Raw genomic sequence first — 25,834 nt, 5'->3', positions numbered from 1 at the left:
AGTGTTCGTGGAGCAGGGTGTTCTGTTCTGCAGAGTTGGATGCACTCTCGTCCCCGGAGGCTGCTTCTGCCTGGAGCTCTGCCAGGGTGCTCTGGTGTAGTCTACAGTGGAGAGGCGCACACACACACACACACACACACACACACACACACACACACACACACACACACACACACACACACACACACACACACACACACACACACACACACACACACACACACACACACACACACACACACACACACACACACACACACACACGGTGCTCTGGTGTAGTCTACAGTGGAGAGGCAGGGGGTGGCCCGGTGCCAGGCCCCGCCTCCATACACTGCATGTGCTGCACGCATGCAATCCCTCTGTGTGGGTGTGAGAGTGTGTGTGTGTGTGTGTGTGTGTGTGCTAATGTGATTATTTGTTTGTGTGTTTGTTTGTGTGTTTGTTTGTGTGTGTGTGTTTGTAGACCCATCTGTGCATGTTTGTGTGAGAAGTCTTACTTGAGAAACAGTGTGTTTGAGACTGTGTGATTATGAATGTGTGAGTGGCTGTATGTGTGTGAGAGAATGTTTGTGGTTTCTCTCTCTCTCTCTCTCTCTTTCTGTCTCTGTGTGTGTGTGTGTGTGTTGGTGTGTGTGTGTGTGTGTCACCAGGGCCATCTGTGTCTGTGGGTAAAGGCTTTGTGCATCACACTTCCAGCACGCCCAAGTTTTTAAATGTGTGTGTATGACTATGCATCAGTGTGTACACAGATTTCTATGGCATGATATGGGGATTCAATTAGTTTGTCAGTGCATGTGTGAATGTATGGAGAGGATATATTTAAGTGTGTGCATACAGAATATGTATTTTCGTGTGCCAAGTGAATGTGTCTGCGGTATGTCCAGAAAGTGTGCATATACTTGTGGTTGTGTGTGTGTGTGCATGTTTATAAGTGTGTCAGAGTGAGAGTGTGTGTGTGTGAGTGTGTGTGGTATGTATATGAGGTGTGTGTGTATGTGTGTGTGTGTGTGTGTGCATGTGCGAGTAAGTATTAGTCATACTGATGGGAAAGAAGACAAAAATAAGTGAAGGGGGGAGGGGTACGGGGAAGAGAGAGGGAGAGGGAGAGGAACAGGAGGCAAGGAGAAAGAAAGATTAAGAGGGAGGAAGGGAGGGAGGAGAAGAGTCTGAGACAGAGAGGGCAGAGAAGAAGACAGAAGTCTGTCTTTGTTTACAGCCTGCACATCTTATAAGGTGGCCATATTGTTTCTCAAGATGGCTCAGACTGACGCTAGTGTGGTCAGTGATGCTGTGTGTGTGTGTGTGTGTGTGTGTGTGTGTGTGTGTGTGTGTGTCTATGTGTTTGTCAGATGGTACAGAGAGGCAGACTGTAACACCCAAACACTAAACAGAGTCTGATGTGTTCTGTCAGACAACAAACAAGCCTGTGTGTCCTGCACAAATGCCAGGCTTACGTGCAGCCATGACATTAAGTTAAACTTTCCACACTAACAAGTGTGCTTATGGCCAGGTGCACGTATACTGTAAAGCGCTCTGATCTACATCTATGTGTCTCCACGTAAGTAAAACACATCTTTGTGTTTCTTTCTCCCTCCCTCCCTCCCTCCCTCCTTCTCAGACTGCTCTCACCCCCACCACCCTGCTCCATTCAGAGCTCGCGGCCGGTGCGTAACCCTGCTTGCTGTGCCCTCTGCAGTCATGCCAGGCACCTGTGTCTTTAATTAGAACCTGATGACAGCAGATGCCAAGCTAACCTGCTCCGAGAGTGCCAGCGTGCCAGGCTGAGGCCGGCCTGCCAGCCAACCAGCCAGCAGCGTGCTTTGACGGGCACGGGCACGCTTGCTCCTGCGAGGAGAGGGACCATGTGGAGACAGGCCTGGGGGCTAAATGGCGTGAGCCTATGCCAAGGAGGGGAGATGTGGTCAGTGTGACGGTGCAAGGGCCTCTCACACACTTCTCTGAAAGAGGTCGTTAGGACGGATGCTTCTAGAAAGCATCACGGCATGTGGGTGCTTCTTATGCGTGCTACGCTCAGACAAACATGCACACTGGCTGGCTCACGCGCATCACAAATAGAGACAGACACACACACACACGCAGACACACACACGCAGACACACACACACAAACAGCAGAATAACAAGCAGCTTCATTACAACCATTCTCTGCATCGTATCAACCCCTCAAGGAGAGCTACACTCCCCCTCCAATCAAAACAGACACACACACACGCACAGACGAGCACACACACACACACACAGGCACAGACACACACACACACACACAGGGGAGGAGAGGCAGAATCTGGGTCAGGCAGCAGCATCTCAGTCTGCAGCCTCTCCTTCAGGCTCACCCGTAACAGGAGGGGACAGATGACTAGCAGTGATGCGGAGGTGCAGACAGCCAATCCCCCCCCTCCTGCACTCGTTCCGTTCACACATCTATCCACTCTATGCACGGCACGCTCCCTCCTCTTAGGACGTCGGTTTCTCTGGGTTTCACCCCATGGCATCTCTTAACATCAGGTTGGTACACCGGTCTTGCCCTGCCGAGATGCGTTGTCTGATCTCTGGAGTTAATCCACTGCTTGGCGCCGCGTCCGGAGCTCGAGCCTCGATCCCACATCGAGTCAAACAGCCAGTGCCACAGGAGTTCCTGGAGTCCCCCACCCCACCCCCCCACCCCACCCACCATCAATCCCTGGCTTTATTATCAGCCCTCATCTATCAGATCCTGCAAAGCCTTCACAGATCCAGCCTCAACGTGCCGCGCTCTTATCCCTCCATAGGAGCTGCCTCCTCTACTCGCCACAGGAGAGGACAAATCCACCAAACTTCACAATGAGGATGTGTGAAATGTTCCAAAACATGAGGGGAAGCATCCAGTCCTCTTAGCCCTCTGCCCGGGCAGGGGGGGGGAGGAGGAGGAGGAGGAGAAATGGGTCTGACGGTGGGGGTGGGGGTGGGGGGGTGTTTATGTGTTCCTCTGTTAGTCCAAAATGTTCCAGATGGAAACTTTGGGACGGAGCCTCGCAAGGCAGCGCTGTCTGAGGCCCGTCAGATGTGGCAGGAGAGTAAACACCCCGACACATGAGGGGACAGGATCGGGGAGAACTGCACCCCGCACACACACACACCCCTCTCTCACACACACACACACACACACACACGCACACACACACACACGCACACACACACGCACACACACACGCACGCACACACACACGCACACACGCACACACACAGGGCCAGAAACACTGAAAAAGAGAGTAAAGCCAAAATAAAATAAAAGAGAGGAGGACAAGAATGAAAACAGAAGTGAAGACAGAAGAACAGAATGCAGGAAGTCAGAGGAAGATAAAAGGTCTAATCTGTTGAAGAATCTTGTCAGCTAAGACACACATGCACACACACACACACCTCTCACCCACACCTCTCACCCACACCCACAGTGTAAAGAGGCTGTGTGACACAGGCTTGGCTGGGTTTGTTTTGACAAGCGGTGCTTGTCTGGGAAGCATGTCGGCGTATCTGATGGTGGTTTACGGGAGATGAGGGGGAAAACATGAGGGCTGCTACGCTAAGTCACTGCCCACACCTCTGCCACACACACACACACACACACACACACACACACACACACACACACACACACACACACACACACACACACACACACACACACACACACACACACACACACACACACACACACACACACACACACTCAGACACGCACACACTCAGACACGCACACACTCAGACACGCACACACTCAGACACAAACACGCACACACACACGAACGCACACACACCCTTCCCCTTGTCTAAACAAAGACATGTCTTGCCAGGCTGTCAACCCATGGTGACCTCACAGACACACACACACACACACACACTCACACAAACACACTAAGCCCACATTACCAGTACAATGAAAACATTACACAACACACCAGCTTGGATCTGCAGCTCTGTGGTACAGGGCTGCCATTTCCTCTGTGTCTAAGCATGCCTTTGCTGGAGCCAAAACAACTGACTTCATCATGCCTACTGTAAAGCTCAACTGGAGGAGGAGGAGAGGAGAGGAGAGGAGAGGAGAGGAGAGGAGAGGAGAGGAGAGGAGAGGAGAGGAGAGGAGAGCAGAGGACCTTTACAGTGTTGAATCAATGGTTGTCTGATGCCTAAAAGGCTTCCAACTGAACAGGGAACCACTTCCACTATCTGCCTTGCATTTCAAAGCTGCAGTACCTCAGTGGTACGCCACATTCTCAAAGAAAATCCTCCTGTGAAATATTTAAGGCCAACCTCAGGTCAATTCCAGGGTGCTTTGTTCACTTCATCACTTATTCACACACAGCCCCATCTGAGTGGAACGGAGTTAGTATGTGAGACCGGGCGGGCAGACATCAAGGGGCTGGCACTCCTCGTCAAAACAAATGTGCAGACACACACACACACACACACACACACACAGAGACACAATACACATATGATACCTTGTGGCATCAACCCCCCCCCCCCCCCCCATGAGGACTTTATGAGGCACGAGGTCAGTGGTAAGTACTGCCCTACAACATCAGCACAGAAGGGATGGCAGGCAGTCAGTGTGTGTGTGTGTGTGTGTGTGTGTGTGTGTGTGTGTGTGTGTGTGTGTGTGTGTGTGTGTGTGTGTGTGTGAGTGTGTGTGTGTGAGTGAGTATATTTGGTGGGCTGCAGGCTTCCTGAGACACCCTCTGACTTGTCAAAGTCATTTTCGATTCAAGGTTTTGTGACCTGAATTATTTATCTGCCCGCCATGTATCCCAGCGCTGAAAGAATATACGGCGATATGGGAAAATTATACAGCGGCGGCGACCAGCATAAATATTTATGCCCCCTTCTTGCCTTCTATTCATTCCAACCCAGCCTGCAGAAATGGCAAGGGGGTCTGGCCGCGGTACGGCAGCACGGCAGCACTCGCTCGCTGCTGACGTGTCCCCTACGCCCGGCCAACAGAGATACCGACTGGGGGCCGCTGAGACACAGGGGCCCATTGATGTTGAGGAGCAGCCGGCGGCCCGTCACTGAAAAAGGGACACAAAAGGGCCCGAGGAGCAAGGGGACTTCAGAGAGTCAGTGGGGTGCGCCGACGCCTGACCTTCCCCCGCTGGAGTGGAGCAAGATGAGGGAGCGCAGGGAGAAAATGTCAGGGGCGAATATCAGCCAGAAAACCTGGAGGCATGATACATTAAACACAAAAAACTTGTCGGGCCTGTCAGATCTCAAGGTCCAGAGGATTGTGTGAGAGAGAAAGGAAATAAAGAATGAAATGAAGAAATGAAAACGATCCAGACAGACAGACACGCTGTAAGAGAGCGGAAGAGAGTGCAGAGGAGGAGCTGCCATTGCCAAAAGAGGCCGCGTCTCCTCACCGCTGTCACGCGCCCTCAGGAAAAGAGAAACGGGCACCGCGGGGTTAAAGCCCCGAGACTGGGGCGAGAGCCAGGCTGAACCCGGTCCAGCAGGGCGGGCCATCCGGCACCACAGCCAGACCCGTCTGGCCTCATGCCAACAGCCCTATCCCACCCCACCCCACCCCTCTCGTGGATCCCAGCGACGACAACTATTAGAGCCCTGAGGGGTGGCGCTGGGGGGGGTGGTGCTGGGGGGGCGCTGGGGGTGGAGGGCCTGCAGCCAGAGCCTGCCAGCGTCTCCGCTCTGCTCCCAGGCCAGGAGCACGGGGCTGCACTCGCTCAGCCTTTGCCCTCGGCGTGAACCGGGGCTGCTGTTGCGTAACCTTCCCCGAGCCACGCAGCCACGCCAGACCCCGGGCGAGCACGTCCAGATCAATCAGGGAGAGAGCGCCTGGAACCACAGCGGGGAGAAGCAAACACACGACAGAGCTGAATGACATTTCTCCACCATTCCCTACGCCTTTCCCTTCCCTCCCTCCTCCTTTCTCAGTCTCATTTGCTTGATCTCTCCCTCACTCACACACACACACACACACACACACACACTCTCTCTCTTTCCCCCTCCTCCCATTTTGTTTTAACCACAGCACAGGCATCATTTCCAAAAAAGCAAAGCACTTCAGCATAGGAGGGGAAAGGAAAAACAAAACTTAAAAAAAAAAATAAAAAAAAAAAGACATTCTCTGTATAATCAGAGCATGAAGCCAAGAAAAACTCGCTGACAATCCCATCCAAGCGCACACAATGTACAGAGCGCCGGGTTGGCCGTTGCTGAAGGGCCACGCCCTCCCCCCCCCCACCCTCCCTCCCATAATGTGCTTTCATAAGTGTTCTCATGGCATCCTCTGCACCACGGTGACCTGCTGAGCTGGGCTTGGCAGCGGCAGCAGCAGGCAGGGCAGTGTGCCAACCTACGGGCTGCCATAGCGGAGTGGGCTCTGAAGGTGCCTTTTCAAACGTGTACACAAGCTCCTGAAGGAGTCTCTCTCTCTCTCTCTCTCTCTCTCTCTCACACACACACACAAACACACACACAGACACACACACAGACACACACACGTCTGTAGTGGCCCATGCTCTGTCTGCAACCGCTGGACTAGCACATGCAAATCACAGATGCATCCACAAACATCTGAAAGGAAAGCAGCAGACTGAGGAGCAGGCAGGAGTGCTGCTGTATCCAGGCCTTGTATTACTGTCCCTCCCTCCCCTGAAATAGTGGCTTGCTTCTCCCTCTCTCCCTCTCCCTTGTTGGGGGTAATCCTCCTCAATCCCTTCTCCCAGTCGCGCTCCAGCCCAGCAGCACCCCGTAGCCGGCGTGTCTAACGGGGGGTGACCGGCAGCGCAGGCCCCCCTGCACCCTACAGGCTCCCAGAACATCCACATCCACACCCGCGACTCACCACAGCTCATTGCACCCCAAGGCCCCGGGCCCTTACAGAGCCCCCTACCCTGCCCTGACTGGGGGGGGGGGGGGGGGTCACTGAGAGAAAGTGACAGAGTGACGGAGAGACAGGCGGAGATGGGGGTGGGGGTGGAGGGATGGAGGGATAATCGGGGGGAGGAATTGGGAGAGAAAGTGCTTTGTTGGGCTTAAGAGATAGCATTGCCAGATTTGTTCCATTCACAGCCCTTAAAAACAGGAGCCCTTAATCCATCCTGAAAACGCTGTGGTGAAAGCCTTCGCTATGGGACTAGCGTGGCCTGGCCGCTGGGTGGAGACGGTGCAGGCAGGCACGGCCCTCCTGAGACGGGACAGGAGAAGACATCTTCCTCCTCTCAGATCACAGAGAAGAAGGAATGCCCGTGCGGATCTCGACTCAAAGCTCACAAGGGAGGAACAAGCACTTCATCTTAGGCTGGGTGACTGACATCAGCCCACAGTATCACTAAACAGCGTCTGATAAATGGCATAACGGATAACCGCCAGAGGCACCGGCACAGCTAAGTGTGTCATTTAGATCTCTGATCAACAAAACCAGCTTTCTCTGTTCCTGAAAACACTGGCTGGCATGGAGGCGTTCTGTGACGCCAATGATGAAAGGAAGCTCACACGGGGTTATTCCCGGGCAAACTCATTCATGACTTTATGCTTTGACCAAGGCAGAAGAGGAATTTTACAAGCAATGCAGCATGATGTGAGCCCTGGTATGAGCTCTTAACTGCAGCTTAGTGCTGCTGGCCGTGATGTCTGAATGGGTGGCTGATTAGATAATACCAGCCTGTTGTGGTGCAAGGCCATGGAGATTACAACCTCTCCACTCCAGGCCTTGATTTATGGGCTCAAGTCTTGCATGGCCCTCTCTCCGTGTCTGGCCGGCTCCTTGGAGCAGCAGCCTGCGATACATCGGGTGATAACAGGCTCAGTTCCAGTCACCACCCAGAGCTGGGCCTGCTTCTTCTTGCCCTCCTCTACCCTCGGTCCCTGGCTGAGGGCAGTAAGCTCTCTGGGCCTGCTCCTTCTTGCCCTCCTCTCCCCTCGGTCCGTGGCTGAGGGCAGTTAGCTCTCTGGGCCTGCTCCTTCTTGCCCTCCTCTCCCCTCGGTCCGTGGCTTAGGGCAGTCAGCTCTCTGGGGTGCGGTGCTTATGTTGCCAGCGAGCACCCCCCCCACAGAGGACGCCAACGTTTAGATCACTGCAGGCATTAGCCAAATCCGCTAATGTTTGTACACCGGGAGACAGGCTAGCTCAGAGCACTGTGGGAGTTGCTCGTACCTAGTCTTTCCATTCTCACAGAATCTATAAGGCTGACGGGGATGGAATTCATTTCAGCTCCTCAACGGCACTCCACCTGCATTCCAGAATGTGACTGACATTCTGAAGGCCCAATCCCTGAAGTCAGGAATATGATTGGTACTGAGCCGGAGGCTCCCTGAAGAAAAAGGGGAATTATCTATAATGTAGAGTCTGAGTCAAAAAAAGGACTCATAATTTGTTTTCATGTAAGCAGTTCATTACGTATCTTAACAACAAAGAGGAAGAAGCCATAGCATGAACTCATTTCAGGTGGTTGAGTAGTGAGGAACAGGACGGGAGAGAGCATAATATGTGCAGCTGAAGGCCCTGCTGAGGAGCTAATGCTCCCAAAGTTGCTCCATTCGTCCTCATTTAGCAGATCTGACTGCACCAACCTGCACGCCTGACACTCAAAAGTGGACTTCCTCACTGATGTACTTAGCCTCTACTCAAAGATGAGGACAACAAATGCAGTGGAACATAGTTATGGCTTTACCATGAATTACCTTTCAAGACTAATAGCTAATGCAGACAAATATTCTGAGCAGACACGAAAATACTCAAATTTACTGCCAAGCATTGGAAAACTCACTCACTCACTCCAACACACACTTTGTCAATGTATCCCCCACAAGATACAGTGCCTTAGAAGCTGGCAGACGTCCAGGCTTTGAAACATACACTTCTGGGAGGGATTTCTTCAACCCCTCTTAAAACTGTGGCCTGATGGGAATGGGAGTGTATAAAATAAAATAAATAATTTAGCAGATTTAAAGTAATAAATCAAGAATGACACATTTTTGTCCCGGTAACAGTTTCCCCCCAGCATTTTCAGAAATCATCTATATGGAGAGACTTTTCTTTAAAAAAAAAAGAGAGAAAATACACTCTTAGAAATGCAGCTTCACTCCCATGCTCAGAGAGAGGTCTCTGTGAAATCCTTTCGAATAATCACCAGAAAAATGCTTATTTGTCAATAATCATGTTCGTCATGGAAACGGCACGGGAGTATGAGGATACCGACAACATTGTGTGAAGCTCCTTGGCACAGCAACAGCAAGCACACAAAACCGTCCTTGTAGGAGGTTCAAGGATGGAGTAGTTAACACACAGCAGTGCAACAAATCATATAACTGATGTGTACAGTATAGTAAGGTTACGGTTTCCACCCAAACCTCTAGTGCTGCATATAATCTGAATCAAATCTTGCTTGCTGTGACCTTCGGTCATGACGACAATTAAAGCCAGTCAAACATAATGTCCTGTCCACCTACACAAGGGCACGGGGACATGAGGTTGTTGGAGTGGGCAGGTCCGACATACTGGTAGAGAAAACACTCACCTCTATGCTGTATGGCACCACCTCAGCCAGCAGTGATGTTCAGAATGAAAATTAATTAATTACAACTTTCAATGGGAAACTGCTCAGTCTCGTCAATCAGAGGTTATTCACAGGGCTCATAAATACAGTTAATTTCAAACACACACACACACACATAAGTTCACACAAGCACACACAGACAAACACACACACACACACACACACACACAAACATGCACACATAGCCATACACACACCTACCTAGCCATATTAGCATCAGTACCATGTGTTCATGTGTGTGTGTGTGTTGAGTGTGTGTGTGTGTGTGGGTGGAGGGACAGACAGACTCACCCTCTCCAGGTCCTGCCTCAGGTGTGTGAAGAGCTTGAGGCGGCGGTAGAGCACGTCCTGCTCCTGCTGCGCCAGGTTGTCCACCTCGTCCCGCTTGGCGGCCACCAGCGGCTTGTTCAGGTTGGACTTCCGCCGCAGCTTCCAGAACTGGTAGAGGAAGTCCACGTGCGCGTCGGGCAGGCCCAGCCGGTCGGCCACCTCCTTTGGCTCCACCAGCCGGTAGAACTCGTCCTCCAGCTCCTGGAGCTTCTGCTTGCGCTGGCTGGCCTTCTGCCGGTCGGGCGTGGGCACGTCGGGCCGGTGCACGTCCGGCCGGTGCTCGGCCCCCGTGTTGTAGCTGTGCTCCAGGCAGTAGGACTTGAAGCGCACCTCGTCGTTCTCCGCCAGGATGGTGTGCATCTCCAGGCCGTGGTCGAAGGCGCACGTCACGTGGAACGCCACCACACACGAGGGCATGGAGCACTGAGGGAACAGGTTAGAGAAACAGAGCTGTAGGCAGTGGATTATAATGGATGCTCTCTCACACACACTCACACACACTTATACCTCCCATGGCCAAACACACCAAACATGTGTACACACACACACACACACACACACACACAGTTATACCTCCCATGGCCAAACACACCAAACATGAACACACACAGAAATTAGAAATGACATACAAATATCCAGTGCAGCAGAAGCAAAGATAATATTGGTGATGTATCTAGTCGCAGGATCTCCCTTCTCTCTCACACACACACACACCCTACCCTCCCAGCACCCAAACACACACACACAGAAATCACATACAAACATCCTGGGGACGCAGAGGCAAACATGTAGGTGAGACATACTGATGGAAAATTCTCCCTACTCCAACAGCAGACCTGCCAACATTGGAAAATGTGTTTGAGTACCACCCCGGTGCGGCGCGGTGCGGTGCCGCGCGGTGCGGCGCGGCGCGGCGCGGCAAGATTGTGTGGCCTTCATTTTATTAGTTATAATGCTGTTGTTGCATTATTGAACCAATCGACAACATTCTGAGCTAATACATAATGCAGTTCTGAACCACTTTAGAAGGCCTAATGAAATAAAATAAAAAGACTGTGATAACAGTTATAAGTGATAACTGTGATAACTGTGACAACAAATTTGTAGCCTGGGATGTTATTTCACTCTAGGCTCCTTAGGAACTTCTCACACAATGGTCATGTTGTATTTTTTCCCTACCTCATACCTATCAAGTGTCATGTTTCATCATTCTTTTTTCTCCCCACGTCTGATGTTTGAATGCAAGCCCAATTACATGTGATACCAGGACTAGACAACTGCTAAGACCAAATGATGGCGCTGTGTTTGCTTCTTTATTATTTAATTAAATTCTAGTCAGTGGAAGAGTTTTTTAGGCTATTACAGACATCCCAACCTGCAAAAAGTCATTTCAGGGAGGTATTCCCCCCCTAGGCCTACGTATTACTGTTGTGGTCCCTAAAAGTTATAAAAGCATAATATCATTCTACTTACCGAAACAGGCCAATCAGGATGCTCCTGAGGCACACACGCATACTGCCTCACACACGCACAGTCTCCAGGTCCCTCTCCCTCTCTGTCGTGCGCGCGCTACACAGATGCTAAAGGCTGATTCATGCTTCCTTACGTAAGCGTAAGCGCAAGCGCAAGAGGCCGCGCAAGCCCCTTGCGCGACCCTTGCGCGACTTCTTACGTCTTGCGTGCGTCGGCCCCTTTTTCTAGACTTGCGTCATTTTTTACGTAAGCCCTTACGCGAGCCTCGCAGCCTGCATTCTATCAACGAATGATACGAGATGAGGTTACTAAAATATTCTGCATGTCTACTCAGTTTTACAGTGCTTCCCAAGTAAAGGTTTGAAAATAACTTCAAGCTTCAGACTTTCTGTTAGGGAACCTGTTATCTATCTGCAGAGCAAATGTCAGGCTCATACAAAAACATTAACGTGAATTACTTGATGCTAATACCTAGCGCGGTGTCTATAGGATTTTCCATATACGTTAGCATTAAGCTAACGTATTTTCTACCACAGTTAAACATGCAATACTATGTGATTGTTTTTAGAAAACGAATGTTACGTGATGAGATTACTCAAATGTAGTCTGCATGTCTGCTCAGTTTAACAGTGCTACCCAAGCAAAGGTTTGAAAAGAACTTCAAGCTTCAGACTTTCTGTTAGGGACACAGCTTTCTATCTGCCAGGCAAATGGCAGGCTCATGACAACACGCGCAACCTTTGGGAGCATGAACTGCACCGAGTAAATTTTGCGCAACCGTTAACCCCCAACGCTGTAGCATGCAGCCGCCTTAACACGGTTTGGAGCACGTCGCTCGCTCTAGATTCCGGGAGATTTTAAGTCATTTGAGGGCATCAGGGAGTGGTTATCAATATGCGGGAGACTCCCGGAACTTCCGGAAGACTTTGGATGTCTGCTATTATCATTAGCCTATTATTTGTATTAATATTAGAAACATATAGCCTTTTACACTGTGACATGACAACAGCTGTGCGTAAGCATGTGTGGACACTGTACGTGGAATGCTGCCGCGGACCTCTAGCATGAACTTGACAGATAGGCCTATGATTTTCTGATAATATGCATCTCACTGTGTTCGTTACCTGTTGCTCCTTGGTGACTGATGTCAATAATGACATTGCACACTGTGCAGAAAGCATGGTGGGGATGTCTAAAAGAACGGAGGCATGGCCATCTCTCCCGGCAACTATCAATGATTTTTTGCGATCTTTTTATTTTATCCGGTGGTTCTGCCATGGTAACATACTACAAGAGTTTGTCTAAAATAAGTAGTTTGAAAAAAAACCCAAAAGCGTAAAGTCAAACCATTTATAACACAGCCACTTAGATGTATTTGCCATTTTAAATCGATGGCGAACACGAAAACCACATGGTTAACATCGTTGGGCTAAAATTAAATACATTTTTAACGTCTTATCTCTACATTACTCGTTAGTTTACCTTTAAGTGATTTTTTTTAATGTCCTCACTTGAAGAATTGGCCAGATGTGGTCGGGAAGGGAGAGTTAGGTAAGTATTCATGAATGAAAAATCGCTCTGACACCTAAACAGCGGTTGATTCCTCTGACCGCAGAGTAACCTAGTATTCTCTGATTTCGATGGTCATACAGGGGATAGTAACGGCAGGGGGTCTGTGATTGGTCAAACTCCTCTTCTGCTTCTTGCTCTGCTGCAGCTGCCTATGTACGCATTGGTGACTCGAGACAGACTGTGAAGTTTGAACCCATTGAAAACCGGCAATGCATTATTGAGCGTTATGCGTTCTTAAAAAAAAAGATATATATTTTTTAGGTTTTGCGTACTTTTAGACCATCAACTCGTACCAGCGTACTTTGATGTCAAAATGCGTGCCAGGTACGCAAAATGCGTACATGTTGGCAGGTCTGCAACAGACACACACACACACACACACACACACACACACACACACACACACAGACACACACAGACACACACACAGACACACACAGACACACACAGACACACACAGACACACAGTGACAGACACACTGAGAATGAAATTAGAAATCCAAACAGAGGCATAGCAGGACTCTGCAGCCATGGTTTTAACACTCTAATGGCACGTGAGCTCTAAGCCGTCCAGCCGAGCAGCCTTGGCCGCCTGTAACCCAGCCTGCTTGGAGCTATCCATGCTGACCAGATGACAGTAGCATGCTGACAGCAGTGGGAGGCGCTGAGGCGAGGCGAGGCAAGGTTAGGCAAGCCCAACCTCTAAATCACAGGCCAGTGTTCTCACACACACACCCCCCCCCACACACACACACACACTCTAGAGCCTGCCAGTGCTGTCATTATGCTGCTGCTGCCCACACAGAGCGGCACAGACACACATCAGAGGACACACACACACACACACACACACATGCATACACACACACACATCAGAGGACCACGCAGCCCAGACCACAGACCCCACACCGGCAGCCTGACAGCTCAGAAGCTCCCATGCTCACCAGCGTCAAGTGCATCCATCGCTATGTGGAGAAAGCTTTTGTTCTCTGACGGCTTTCTACTAACTCATCCTACACTTGATGCTAAATAAAAGCTTGAAATGCTAATGGGGTTGTAATATTGTGTATGTGTGGTATTCTATGGTATGTGTGGTATTCTGTGGTAACTATAGCTTGGGCTTGTTTTTGTAGATGTTATTGTGTATGTGTGGTATTCTGCGGTAACTATAGTTTGGTTATGTTTGTGTATGAGTGGTATTCTGCTGTAACTATAGTTTGGTCATGTTTGTGTAGATGTTATTGTGTATGTGTGGTATTCTGCGGTAACTATAGTTAGGTCATGTTTTTGTAGATGTTATTGTGTATGTGAGGTATTCTGCGGTAACTATAGTTTTGTCTTGTTTGTGTAGCTGTTATTGTGTATATGTGGTATTCTGCAGTAACTATAGTTTGGTCATGTTTGTGTAGATGTTATTGTGTATGTGTGGTATTCTGCGGTAACTATAGTTAGGTCATGTTTTTGTAGATGTTATTGTGTATGTGAGGTATTCTGCGGTAACTATAGTTTGGTCATGTTTATTTAGATGTTATTGTGTATGTGTGGTATTCTGCGGTAACTATACACCGCGTTCCACATTATTACGCAAATTACACTTTGCTCAGATTTTCCTTAATAGTAATGCACATACAGTCAGTATAATTTTCAAGTCATCAATTTTTAGAGTATAATTCAAATTTTATTGAACAAACCTCCCAATGATAACAGTATTTTAAAAAAAAATAAAAAACTCAAAATGCAGTGTTCCAAATTATTATGCAGAGTTTCAAAGTCTCAGAGTTTCAAGATATTTTATAGGTTGTAAAGAACTCAAAATTGTCATTTGTTAAATTTGCAGCATTAGGAGGCCATATTTACTGAAATCAAAAAAAGTTTTAATCAAAAACATCTTAACAGGTCAAGTTACATGTTAACATAGGACCCCATCTTTGATATCAACTTCACAATTCTGGCATCCATTGAACTCATGAGTTCTTTGATTGTTTTCTGCTTCAATGTCTTATCAGGATGCCAAATAGCCTCCCAGAGCACCAGATTGGGTGTGAACTGCCTTCCAACCACATAGATCTTTTGCTTGATGATGCTCCAAAGGTTCTCAATAGGGTTAAGGTCAGGGTAAGATGGGGGCCACACCATGAGTTTCTCTTCTTTTATGCAAAGAATACCTCTGGGGCATTGGCTGCTATAGCCAATGCCCCAGAGGTATTCTTTGCAGCATGAGGGGGTGCATTGTCATGCATAAATATGACTTTGCTATGGAAGGCGCGGCTCTTCTTTTTGTACCACGGAAGAAAGTGGTCAGTCAGAAACTCTACATACTTTGCCGAGGTCATTTTCACACCGTTGGGGACCCTGAAGGGGCCTACCAGCTCTCTCCCCATGATTCCGGCCCAAAACATGACTCCGCCACCTCCTTGTTGACGTGTTAGCCTTGTTGGGACATGGTGGCCATTCACCAACCATCCACTACTCCATCCATCAGGACCATCAAGGGTTGCACGGCACTCATCCGCAAACAAAACAGTTTGAAAGTTAGTCTTTATGTAGACCTGAGCCCACTGCAACCTTTTTTGCTTGTGAGCTGAGTTGAGGGTTGGCCGAATAAGGTTTAAGGACACTTGCAAACCTCTTGAGCATCCTACATCCTGAAGTTCGTGGGACTCCAGAGGCACCAGCGGCTTCAAACACCTGTTTGCTGCTATTCAATGGCATTTTAGTGGCTGCTCTCTTGACCCTACGCATTTGTTTGGCAGAAATATTCCTTATCTTGCCTTTGTCTGAACGAACCCACCTGTGCTGTGAATCAGTGACAAATATTTTCCCCGTCCAATGATCATGCGCAATTCTTTTGGAAATATCCAATGTTGTGATACCTTGACCAAGGTATTGCACTATTTGCCGCTTTTCAGCAGCAGAGAGATCCTTTTTCTTCCACATTTTGCCTGAAACATGTAGCTTGCTTAATAATGTGGAACATCCTTCTTAAGTAGTTTTCTTTTGATTTGGCTCACCTATCAAACTAATTATCTCAGGTGTCTGAGATTGAAATCAATCATTCAATTAGCCCTGAGACACAATATTACCCATGACTTTAATTGAAAAACTAAAAAATGAATGTTTATGACCCTTCAATCCAATTTGCATAATAATGTGGAACGCGGTGTAGTTTGGTCATGTTTGTGTAGATGTTATTGTGTATGTGAGGTATTCTGCGGTAACTATAGTTTGGTCATGTTTGTGTAGATGTTATTGTGTAGGTGTGGTATTCTGCGGTAACTATAGCTTGGTCATGTTTGTGTAGATTTTATTGTGTATGTGTGGTATTCTGCGGTAACTATAGTTTTGTCTTGTTTGTGTAGATTTTATTGTGTATGTGTGGTATTCTGCGGTAACTATAGTTTTGTCTTGTTTGTGTAGATGTTATTGTGTATGTGTGGTATTCTGCGGTAACTATAGTTTTGTCTTGTTTGTGTAGATGTTATTGTGTAGGTGTGGTATTCTGCGGTAACTATAGTTGGGTCGTGTTTGTGTAGATTTTATTGTGTATGTGTGGTATTCTGCGGTAACTATAGTTTTGTCTTGTTTGTGTAGATGTTATTGTGTATGTGTGGTATTCTGCGGTAACTATAGTTTTGTCTTGTTTGTGTAGATGTTATTGTGTAGGTGTGGTATTCTGCGGTAACTATAGTTGGGTCGTGTTTGTGTAGATTTTATTGTGTATGTGTGGTATTCTGCGGTAACTATAGTTTTGTCTTGTTTGTGTAGATGTTATTGTGTAGGTGTGGTATTCTGCGGTTACTATAGTTTGGTCGTGTTTGTGTAGATGTTATTGTGTATGTGTGGTATTCTGCGGTAACTATAGTTTTGTCTTGTTTGTGTAGATGTTATTGTGTATGTGTGGTACTCTGCGGTAACTATAGTTTGGTCATGTTTGTGTAGATGTCATTGTGTATGTGTGGTACTCTGCGGTAACTATAGTTTTGTCTTGTTTGTGTAGACGTTATTGTGTATGTGTGGTACTCTGCGGTAACTATAGTTTGGTCATGTTTGTGTAGATGTTATTGTGTATGTGTGGTACTCTGCGGTAACTATAGTTTTGTCTTGTTTGTGTAGATGTTATTGTGTATGTGTGGTACTCTGCGGTAACTATAGTTTGGTCATGTTTGTGTAGATGTTATTGTGTATGTGTGGTATTCTGCGGTAACTATAGTTTGGTCATGTTTGTGTAGATGTCATTGTGTATGTGTGGTATTCTGCGGTAACTACAGTGTGATGGTAGGTGTCAGGATCCAGGCTGGGTCCTGGGCACAGGGACGTACCTGTATGCAAGTGCCTGTGTGCTCCCGACATAGACTGCAGGACAGAGCCCACCGACTGGCTGGGATGTGAGACACTTTAGTGATGGGCTCCATCTTTTCAGGACAGCCAATGCTTACCTAAAACACACACACACACACACACACACACACACACACACACACACACACACACACACACTGAAAATAGCCTTCTCGGTACCATGTATTCTAAGGTAACATTAGGTACCCTTTATTTGGTATGCATTACAATAGTGATACATTATAATACTATAATTCTTACAAGGTGGTATATGTCATTGCAAGATGAACCTAAGGGTTAGGTTCTGAGATGCTACATCCATGTCACAATATTTACATACATGATAAGTACTGCTACCCCTTAATTAATAAATATATAAATAAATAAAGTGCAAAGTGTTTCAGACTACTTAAAATCAAGGTCATCCCTCTGCTCATGAACAGAACTTCATCAGAGCTTCATCCACTAAATCATTCATGGAACAAGAATACATATGGTCAAAAGGGAAACGATACAATAAGGGAGGATCCATTTTTGCATTTGACTGATAATATAACACTGTTTTGAGATTGTGTCTAAAATGTGTTTAAAATTGATGTTGTAATAAAAGAACGTTGAAGAAGTGGTCGACCCTACCAAAGCCTCTTTGGCGCGCACACACCACCCTGGTGAAATCCATTCCTCTACATCAGTATTTCTGACTGGGGGGGGCATCCTGATGCCACAACGCTGGCCTATTCACACTTGTGCCTGGCAATTCTGCCTAATCCTAAAAGCTGAGCCCATTTGGTCCCGACTTGAGCCGTTACACACACACACACACACACACACACACACACACACACACACACACACACACACACACACACACACGCTCCTGCCAGGATCAACCTCTTCCTTCCCTCCTCGTCTCCTCCTTTTGTCCCGCCTTGATTGGAATATCCAAGAGTGCTCTTCATCGCAGCTTTTCCCGAGCGGAAGAGTGCGCGTGTGGGGTGAGGGGTTCCTTTCCATTTGCCCCCTTCTCTACATTTCAATACCAATTACTTCATATTTTCAAAGGCTCACAAAAGCTTTGGAATAAAACTAAAAAAAGAAGGCAGCGTAAGAGACGGAGGCAATTACAGCCCCCAATTAACAGCCTTTTTACACGGCCCACTTTGTAGCCCAGCTGAGTGCATGTATCATTTCATCTAACTATAAGAGCGCCAGGGTCAAGCAAACGACTCAAGGGCTGATCACCCAAGCCAGTCTGTGTGTACTTAAACTGTCAAAAAGAGTGGGAGGCATGTCTTGTATGCATATTCATGTGGAGGTTGACATGACAACCACTGTGATGATCTTAGAGCCCTAAGGTGGTGGAGAGAGAGACTCTACTCTACGGCGTTGCACCCCGGTTGCCTCAGCCTCGGCGACTGGACCTAGTGGGTGTCTTCTTTCATCTTGACACAGAGGACACGCCACAGAGGTCCGGTCTTCTTCACGCTTAGGCACGCGTGGAAAAACCTCATGTACGCCATGTCTTATCAACACCTCATTACCCTTCTCTGTTATTTCACTAACACAAATGAGTTCCAATCAAGAGGTGGGAGGGCAAAAAAACAGACAAAACAAACAGAATAACGATGGATCCACTGAAGCGTGACAGAAACACAATTATATCTGAAAATATCTGTGAGGTTAAATGGCTCTTAACTTAATGGACCTAATGGTGAGCATACTATGAACAGTATTTGTCTTTTGTGTTCATTACATCAAGGGTGTAACGGTATACCAAGATAAGGGAATACTAATAATTGCATTGTGCATCCATCAAGCAGTGAATCTTTCATACTGTTCCACCCTAGTAAATATGCATTGAGTATGCATGACTGCATTGAGTATGCATGTATGATTTGAGTATGCTTACCTCGGGGATCCATAAGGCACAACTGACATGGACCCACTTGGTTCCACTGCGTGTTGGTTTGAGCGCTCCTCCCCTCTTGGGGCACAGAAGGCATTTGGGTTGCACCCCTAGGGCGCAGGTGCGGCACAGCCAGTTGCCCTGTGGCACCTTCAGGATCCCGTAACAGGCCTGCGCAAAACAAAAACACCTTTATTTACAAGACACACACACACCAAGTCCACTGAATTTGGCAATTCAAGCAACGCTCCACTTCACACAAGAACCCGCGTACACACCATTCCAAATGAGATATGATATAGTTAAACAGACGTGCTGTAGAGCTATCGCAGGACTGACACCTCAATTAACACTGTAGCACTCAGTTCAACACTAAAGATTTAATTGAAAAGGAGGGAGTTGGTGATTATGTTTTTGTGTGTGTGTTTAAATGGTAAATTAGTTAAAAAATAAATGGAGTCAATAAGCTCTTTTTAAGAAAAACGGTCAGATCTCGGCTTTAAACCGCTTATTTAAATCGCTTATACACCGCATTACAGCATTTTAACGTAAAAAAATACTCACCTGATGCACACAGATGTTGCACTTGTCGCAGAAGACCATCTCATTGCCGTCCTCTCCCTCGGGCGAGCGGCACACGTCGCACACCACGTCCTCGTCATACTCGATGCCCAGGCCCTCCTCGGTCTCGATGGCCTGCTGCATCTTCTCCTGGCACTGGCGCTCCAGCTCCTCCAGCGCGCGCTCCATGCTCAGCTCGTCCAGCTCAGGCAGTGCTGTCGGGGCAGGGAGAAATTAGAGTACATTAGCTTATTATTTAAGGTATTTTTGGACTGACAAAAAGGTTTGTTTTTAATTCTCTTTTTTTCTGTTTTAAGCATTATTTACATTTAATGTAAGTGTTGTTTACTAAGTCTGTGTTGTGGTCACCCACAATGATCATGCTGCTGTACTGCACTTTTTTTATCTGTATTGTAATGTCTTTTGTCTGGACCCCAGGAAGAATAGTCTCCACTACGGTGTAGACTAATGGGGATCTTTAATAAACTAAACTAAACTAAACTAAAATAAACAGGGGTTGAGCCACTGTTTGGCCTGATGTGAACGGACATTATTTGAAAGGAACTGAATGTAATGACATTTTGGACTGAAGGTCTTTTTTTTTGTGTCAGTGAACAATGCAGTCGAGTTTGAATCCTTCAGTTATTCAGTGTGATTGGTACTTTGGCCGTCATGGCCGAGCGCAGTATTCTAAAACTCTACAGCCACTGCGTTTCAGACCAAAGAGTGGGGGAAAAGGACACCTCAGCGTCCAACACCATGACACTTGATTCAATTAGAGTAATCAGAGTGTGCATAAAAATGGCAAACAAAACCAAGTTGAATAATAATCTAGATAAAAGACAGAACTTTACACCATGTAATGCCCTGTCAGTTCAGTAAAGACACAGTTATAGCTGCATGACTTCATATTACTGGATTTTCAAATAAAGGAAGTTTTCTGAAGCACTACAAAGACTTCCTGTACAGAGGTCTGGATATGCCACAAACTCTTTCAGTTATTTCTCCCATAGCCTGTGTGTCCAAAGACTCTGTCCAGACTTCCCTTATAGTCTAGGTGATGTATGAATATGATGTTCACTTATTCATAAAAGCATGAAACTAGGTAAACTCGTCCAGTTTGGGACCCAAAAGGTGGAATTCAGCTGGACTGGAGGGACAACACCTCTCATCCCCTCCATGACAGGCTGGTGAAGCTGAGGAGCACCTGAGGAGCAGGTTGATCTCCCCCAAATGTTCCTCCAAGAGACACAGAAGGAACATTTCTGCCGGGCGGCCATCAAACTCTATAACTCCTCCACTCTCTGCCACAACAGGGGATTAGACTGTCGCTTGATGCCCTATGCCGTTTCCCTTCACACATCATCACTGCACAACGACAATAACTCATTTCTATCGTCATCTCGCTTTCTCGTTTTGCACAGCAGTGTCATTATCAGTATGCACAATGTATAACAATGACAATATTTTTCTACTGTACATTGCAACAATGTTTACTCTTGTATTATATGTACCATATCTCAGAAATACAATGTATATAATCATTGTACAATGACAGACAGATGCAACCTTTCTATATTTTTTTATTTTATTCTTTTGCTGTGATTTGTGCTGGACGCTGCTATTGTGGCACTTGAAACTCCCTAGGGAAATTCGTGGTGGCTATGGCAGCCATGTCACTTTCCGCGGTAACCAAATCATGTATTTTGCGTCGTATCTCCTGAACCGAACATGATAACACAGAATACAGCGTGCAAGTGACATTTTGTATGCTGTGGCAAAGCTTAGCTAATGTGTCACTTATTTCACAAGGTGAGCAGAAGATAACCATAGCAAGCTGTACTGATCGGGGATCACAAGCAACACAACATACAACCACGCAGTTTACTTAAGTAAGCATATAGATAACTTAAGGATTTGGTAACCACAATCTGTTGCATAGATTAAAATCAGATGTTTTAGGCGTTAGAGTGGTAACATGAAGTTTCATTAAAAAAAATGCAGGTGTCAAGTTAAGAGTTGTCTGTAACGATGGATTCTACTCGAACACTCAAAACAGCAAGCTTCTGGTCGACTTGAATACTATTTAAGCGATGTTTCATGAAAATGTGAACATACCACCTCAAATGGGCACATATCACCTGGAGGAAGTTGGTGAGGAACAGAACTAAAACATTTTTGTCTTTACAGTGACACAGAGAGGAAGTCCAGTTATCCATTAACCTCTGCAGCTGTGACATTTCAACTGAGTAAATATGTAATGACTGAGTAATTGTACATGATGTGAGAACCAGCGACGGAAGGGGAGAGGATGAGGGCACAACATTACATACATTTGGTTTATATTTTTCACTGAGCAGCCCTGTGTCTGAGGGATGGCCTGCACAAATAAAACCTTATTAAATTGGTTGTTATCGCTACAAAAAAGCGTTCTCGGTTATGGGGATCCTCCCTGACTTAAATCATAAAGCTGTTTTATCTGGCTTGCAGTTAAACCGTGCATGTTCTCATGACAAATGTGTTCATTGTCTCTAAAAAGCAGGGAAAACAAGACGTGGTCTTTGGGGGGGTGGGGGGGGGGGGGGGTGGGGTGGGGAGAGGGGTTAAATATGCAATTGTTTTCCCCCCTCATCTGTGAGCATGAGATCGGATTGCAAGTAAACTGGGTCAGGCAGAGAGATCTTGTGGGTCAGCAGTTGGGACTGCTCTGGGCCTTGGGTTTTGGCAGTTCCCCAAAGCCAGGCTTAGAGGGGGATCCTGCAAGCTCAGAGAGGGAGGAGAGGTACGCTGTTCCCTCGCTCTCTCCCTGACCGCTAATGCACTGAGTCCAATGCTGGGCTGCAGAGAAAGTTAGGTTTGTACTGTGTGGGTGCAAATCCTTGTGATGCGGAGCAACTACAGCGCTCATGCAGTGTTAAGAGTTCGGTTGCAGTGAGGTAGGGAAGGGAGTGCTGTTGGATAACTGTTAGTCCGTGATTCTAATCAAATTTTACAAGTTGCTCCTCGAGGATAGTGTGCAAAAAAAAAAAAAAAAAACTTCTATGTTACTCCATAGCTCTGTAAATGGGAAACAAAACATAGTGCCTCAGACTGAGCCATAAACAATTCCAGCAAATAAACACGTTCCTTCAGGAGCAGGAAAGGAATGGGTATAATTTGATTGGCTGTTGAGCTCAAATATCAACAACCCTTTGCCAGAATTGCAGACTCTGCCTTTAAGCAGGATGATGAACTACACTGAACTGAACATGAACTTGAGTAGGCTAGGCAACTCTCAAAGTGGACTGACTGTGTCTTACCCAGCTCCCTAAACTCTGTGTTGACAAGCTCGAGCCACGCGACGTCCAGATCATCCAGGTCGTATCGGGTGGGTGGCTCCCCAAGGCTCTGTGAGTCAGACTCCGTGTGCAGTCTGATGTGGGGCGTTGAGTAGAATGGAATTCGATTGGTCTCTGGAAGCGTTCTGAAACCACAGACACACACACACACACACGGGTTAATCCTCCTTCTTGAACTCGTAAGTACATAGTCTATCATGTCTGCGATAGCTTTGCTAAAAAACTCTGTTGAGTCCATCAGCGTCTGACGTCACACTGACCTGACAACCCAAACATGTGACCCCAAATAACAGGCTCTCACTAGTCTCCTTCACAGAATCACTGGAGAAAAATGTTGGCTTAATGAGGGTAGACACAAAGAGATGGATACTGTATAGACAAGTGAAAGAGTTAATGTATGCTTCTTGATGCTCAAAAAGTTTCTATATTTTGTGTATTATTGATGTACCATTTTTATGCTTAACTAATGTAAAATGAAGTCTGTGATTTTGATTGGTCTGGTATCAGTGTAATCTGTTTAATCACACAATTAAGATCCATCCTCTTCATCATCGTGACCTTAAATGCTGTGCTGTCTAGCCTTGCAGAGAGCGGAGTCTGGTAACCTCAGACGTCTCATGCCATCGCTCTCTCTCTGGCACTCAGGACCCTTGCCCCCAGGCCGTCTGAGAATTATTCAGGGCATTAGGTCAAGGGAAATCCTCTTGGCTCATCAGGGCGATCTTTCAGACAGCATTGGCCATACCCCCACTTGCCCAGAAATGACAGCCCAATCTTTCAGGGCTAGCAACCATGCACTGGGTACCTAACTCACCGAGGACTATGCGACCCCAAAAGAATACTGCGAGACGAAAGCAGTGATGTTGGTATCCACACAGCATGTGCAGAAAGCTAGACACTGAACACATCGCACCTCCCACACTTCCTGACATGGCTATAAAGGCATGCAAATGACAAATCTGAGAAATCCCCAGTGGCACAGCACCTAACCATCATCTTGATAAAAAAAAAAACACCTCTTTTCGCCTTTTTTTATCAGGACAGATCACGTGTGGGAGGTATGTGGGCACAGAATGTTCCCCTGACAGTAAAGTACGCAATGCTTTCATGTGACATGAACCATGCCTTAGTGTCATACATTTAGTGTACTTCCACTCACTGTCAAAAATGGTGGCTGCTTGCGGTTGCGCATTAACACCTCAGGTATTCCCCTCTGGATTCAGAATAAGCTACTTAATCCTCCCCATGGCAATCTTACCCCAGGTATAATGCAAATTAAAGGGGCATTTTCTGTCCATTTCCAACTTATCTTCTTATTAGTGAATTATCCAATAGAGAGTTCATGTCTTTCAAGGCCAGAAAACACACACACACACACAAACTAAAGAGGAGTGTCATTAAAGGATTGCATCTGGATGTGCAGGTCTCATACAGTAGAGGTCTAGGCTTGAGGGCAGCGGTGGTTGTGGCACACTGCACTCACGATGGTGTCAGAAGCGGGATGTCGGATGTGGCATGTGGCAAGAGCATAAAAAGAGTGCGGGGTATCAAGACATGAAACGCATTTCACAGACACACAGGCGCAATTCCTTAAGGTAGGGGCGATGAAAAAGTCACTTTAACCGTTCAAGTATAGTATGCTAAGTGACTGATGTACCATTAAAGCAGTCTCTTTAGTAATTACAGCAGGAGAGCCCTTTATGCCTTGAGGGTGTGGTTGCTGTTCTCTTGGGGTGACTCCACATGCGTGAAGTGAAGCATCTCCTTGTATGCTCAGACACCACATTACATTCTCTCTGCTCCTCAGCTGCCGTGACCATTACACAAAGACACACCTGACAACTTTCTCACAATCTCACAAGAGGGTTGAGTGCCTTATCGTCCGGGGGTCGCCATTTCACTGAGCCACTGTACTTTAACTTTGGTCAAGTGGCATAAAACCTCTTCTGTCCCTCTTTGTGACCAACTGAGACAAGGAGACATTTTAGCTGCTCAAAAAACACTGAATCCAATAGAAAGACCAAAGCATATTGTAGTTGGATGCAAACAGTACTGTAAACACTTCTCACTTCTGGCACACCAGAATAACCACTGCTTGACATGTTATTCGTTTACTTGGATGGATATAAACACGGTTTCATGTTCTCTCAGGTTTGTCTTTTTCACCACATCCGCCTCTTTCAAGATCACAGTAGGTCAAAAGTAACTGCAGTTGTAATCCGTCTCTCACACTGTTCCTGTATGTTTCACATTTCCATTACTCTACCTTTACACTCCTCAATTACTCGGATTTTTGGTCAAAGTTAAAAAAAAAAATACTTTTGAGATCCACCATTGTTTTAACGATTTTTGATAGCGCCCCTCCTTAAAATGGAGAGACATCCTTTTAGAAACACTTTGCGATCTGGCTGGCAGTGGCACGGACAGGGTTAACAGGCACCCTGAGCAGAGTCTCTGTGTGCTGCCATTTTGCTATTCCTTCAGATGCCAGCGTGGTCTGCCCAGGAATGCCATGCTCGTTGTCATGGATATAGCAGCACCTTATTAACATCCGTCCTGTTTTACTATTCACGCGCACAGCCAGTCTCGCCGTGCTATTTCTGTGGGTTTTTTCTCTCCCCTCAACCAAATCCCCCTCGGTTTTTAGTAGCAGCTAACTTACCGGGAACACACACACACACACACACACACACACACACACACACACACAAACACACACAAACACTCTCTCTCTCTCACTAATCA

General features: G+C 46.9%; 1 protein-coding gene across 1 annotated transcript in view; it reads right to left on the bottom strand.

Annotated features, from left to right (window-relative positions):
- Nucleotides 1-25,834, bottom strand: part of jade2 (jade family PHD finger 2) — a gene marked incomplete at its 3' end in the record, with an annotated part of 67,291 nt that overhangs the window by 12,411 nt on the left and 29,046 nt on the right. The window contains exons 5-9 of the mRNA XM_080851179.1: nt 23,051-23,214; nt 19,755-19,966; nt 19,194-19,361; nt 17,266-17,382; nt 9,863-10,324 (exon numbers count right to left, since the gene is read on the bottom strand). Coding sequence (XP_080707305.1) covers nt 9,863-10,324; nt 17,266-17,382; nt 19,194-19,361; nt 19,755-19,966; nt 23,051-23,214 — 1,123 coding nt within the window. The remainder of the gene's footprint in view (nt 1-9,862; nt 10,325-17,265; nt 17,383-19,193; nt 19,362-19,754; nt 19,967-23,050; nt 23,215-25,834) is intronic.

Source organism: Sprattus sprattus (genome assembly GCF_963457725.1).
Source record: "Sprattus sprattus genome assembly, chromosome: 1".
NCBI classification, from domain to species: Eukaryota; Metazoa; Chordata; class Actinopteri; order Clupeiformes; family Clupeidae; genus Sprattus; species Sprattus sprattus.
Note: the sequence above shows the minus strand (reverse complement) of the source record. Positions and strands in the feature narration are given on the sequence as shown.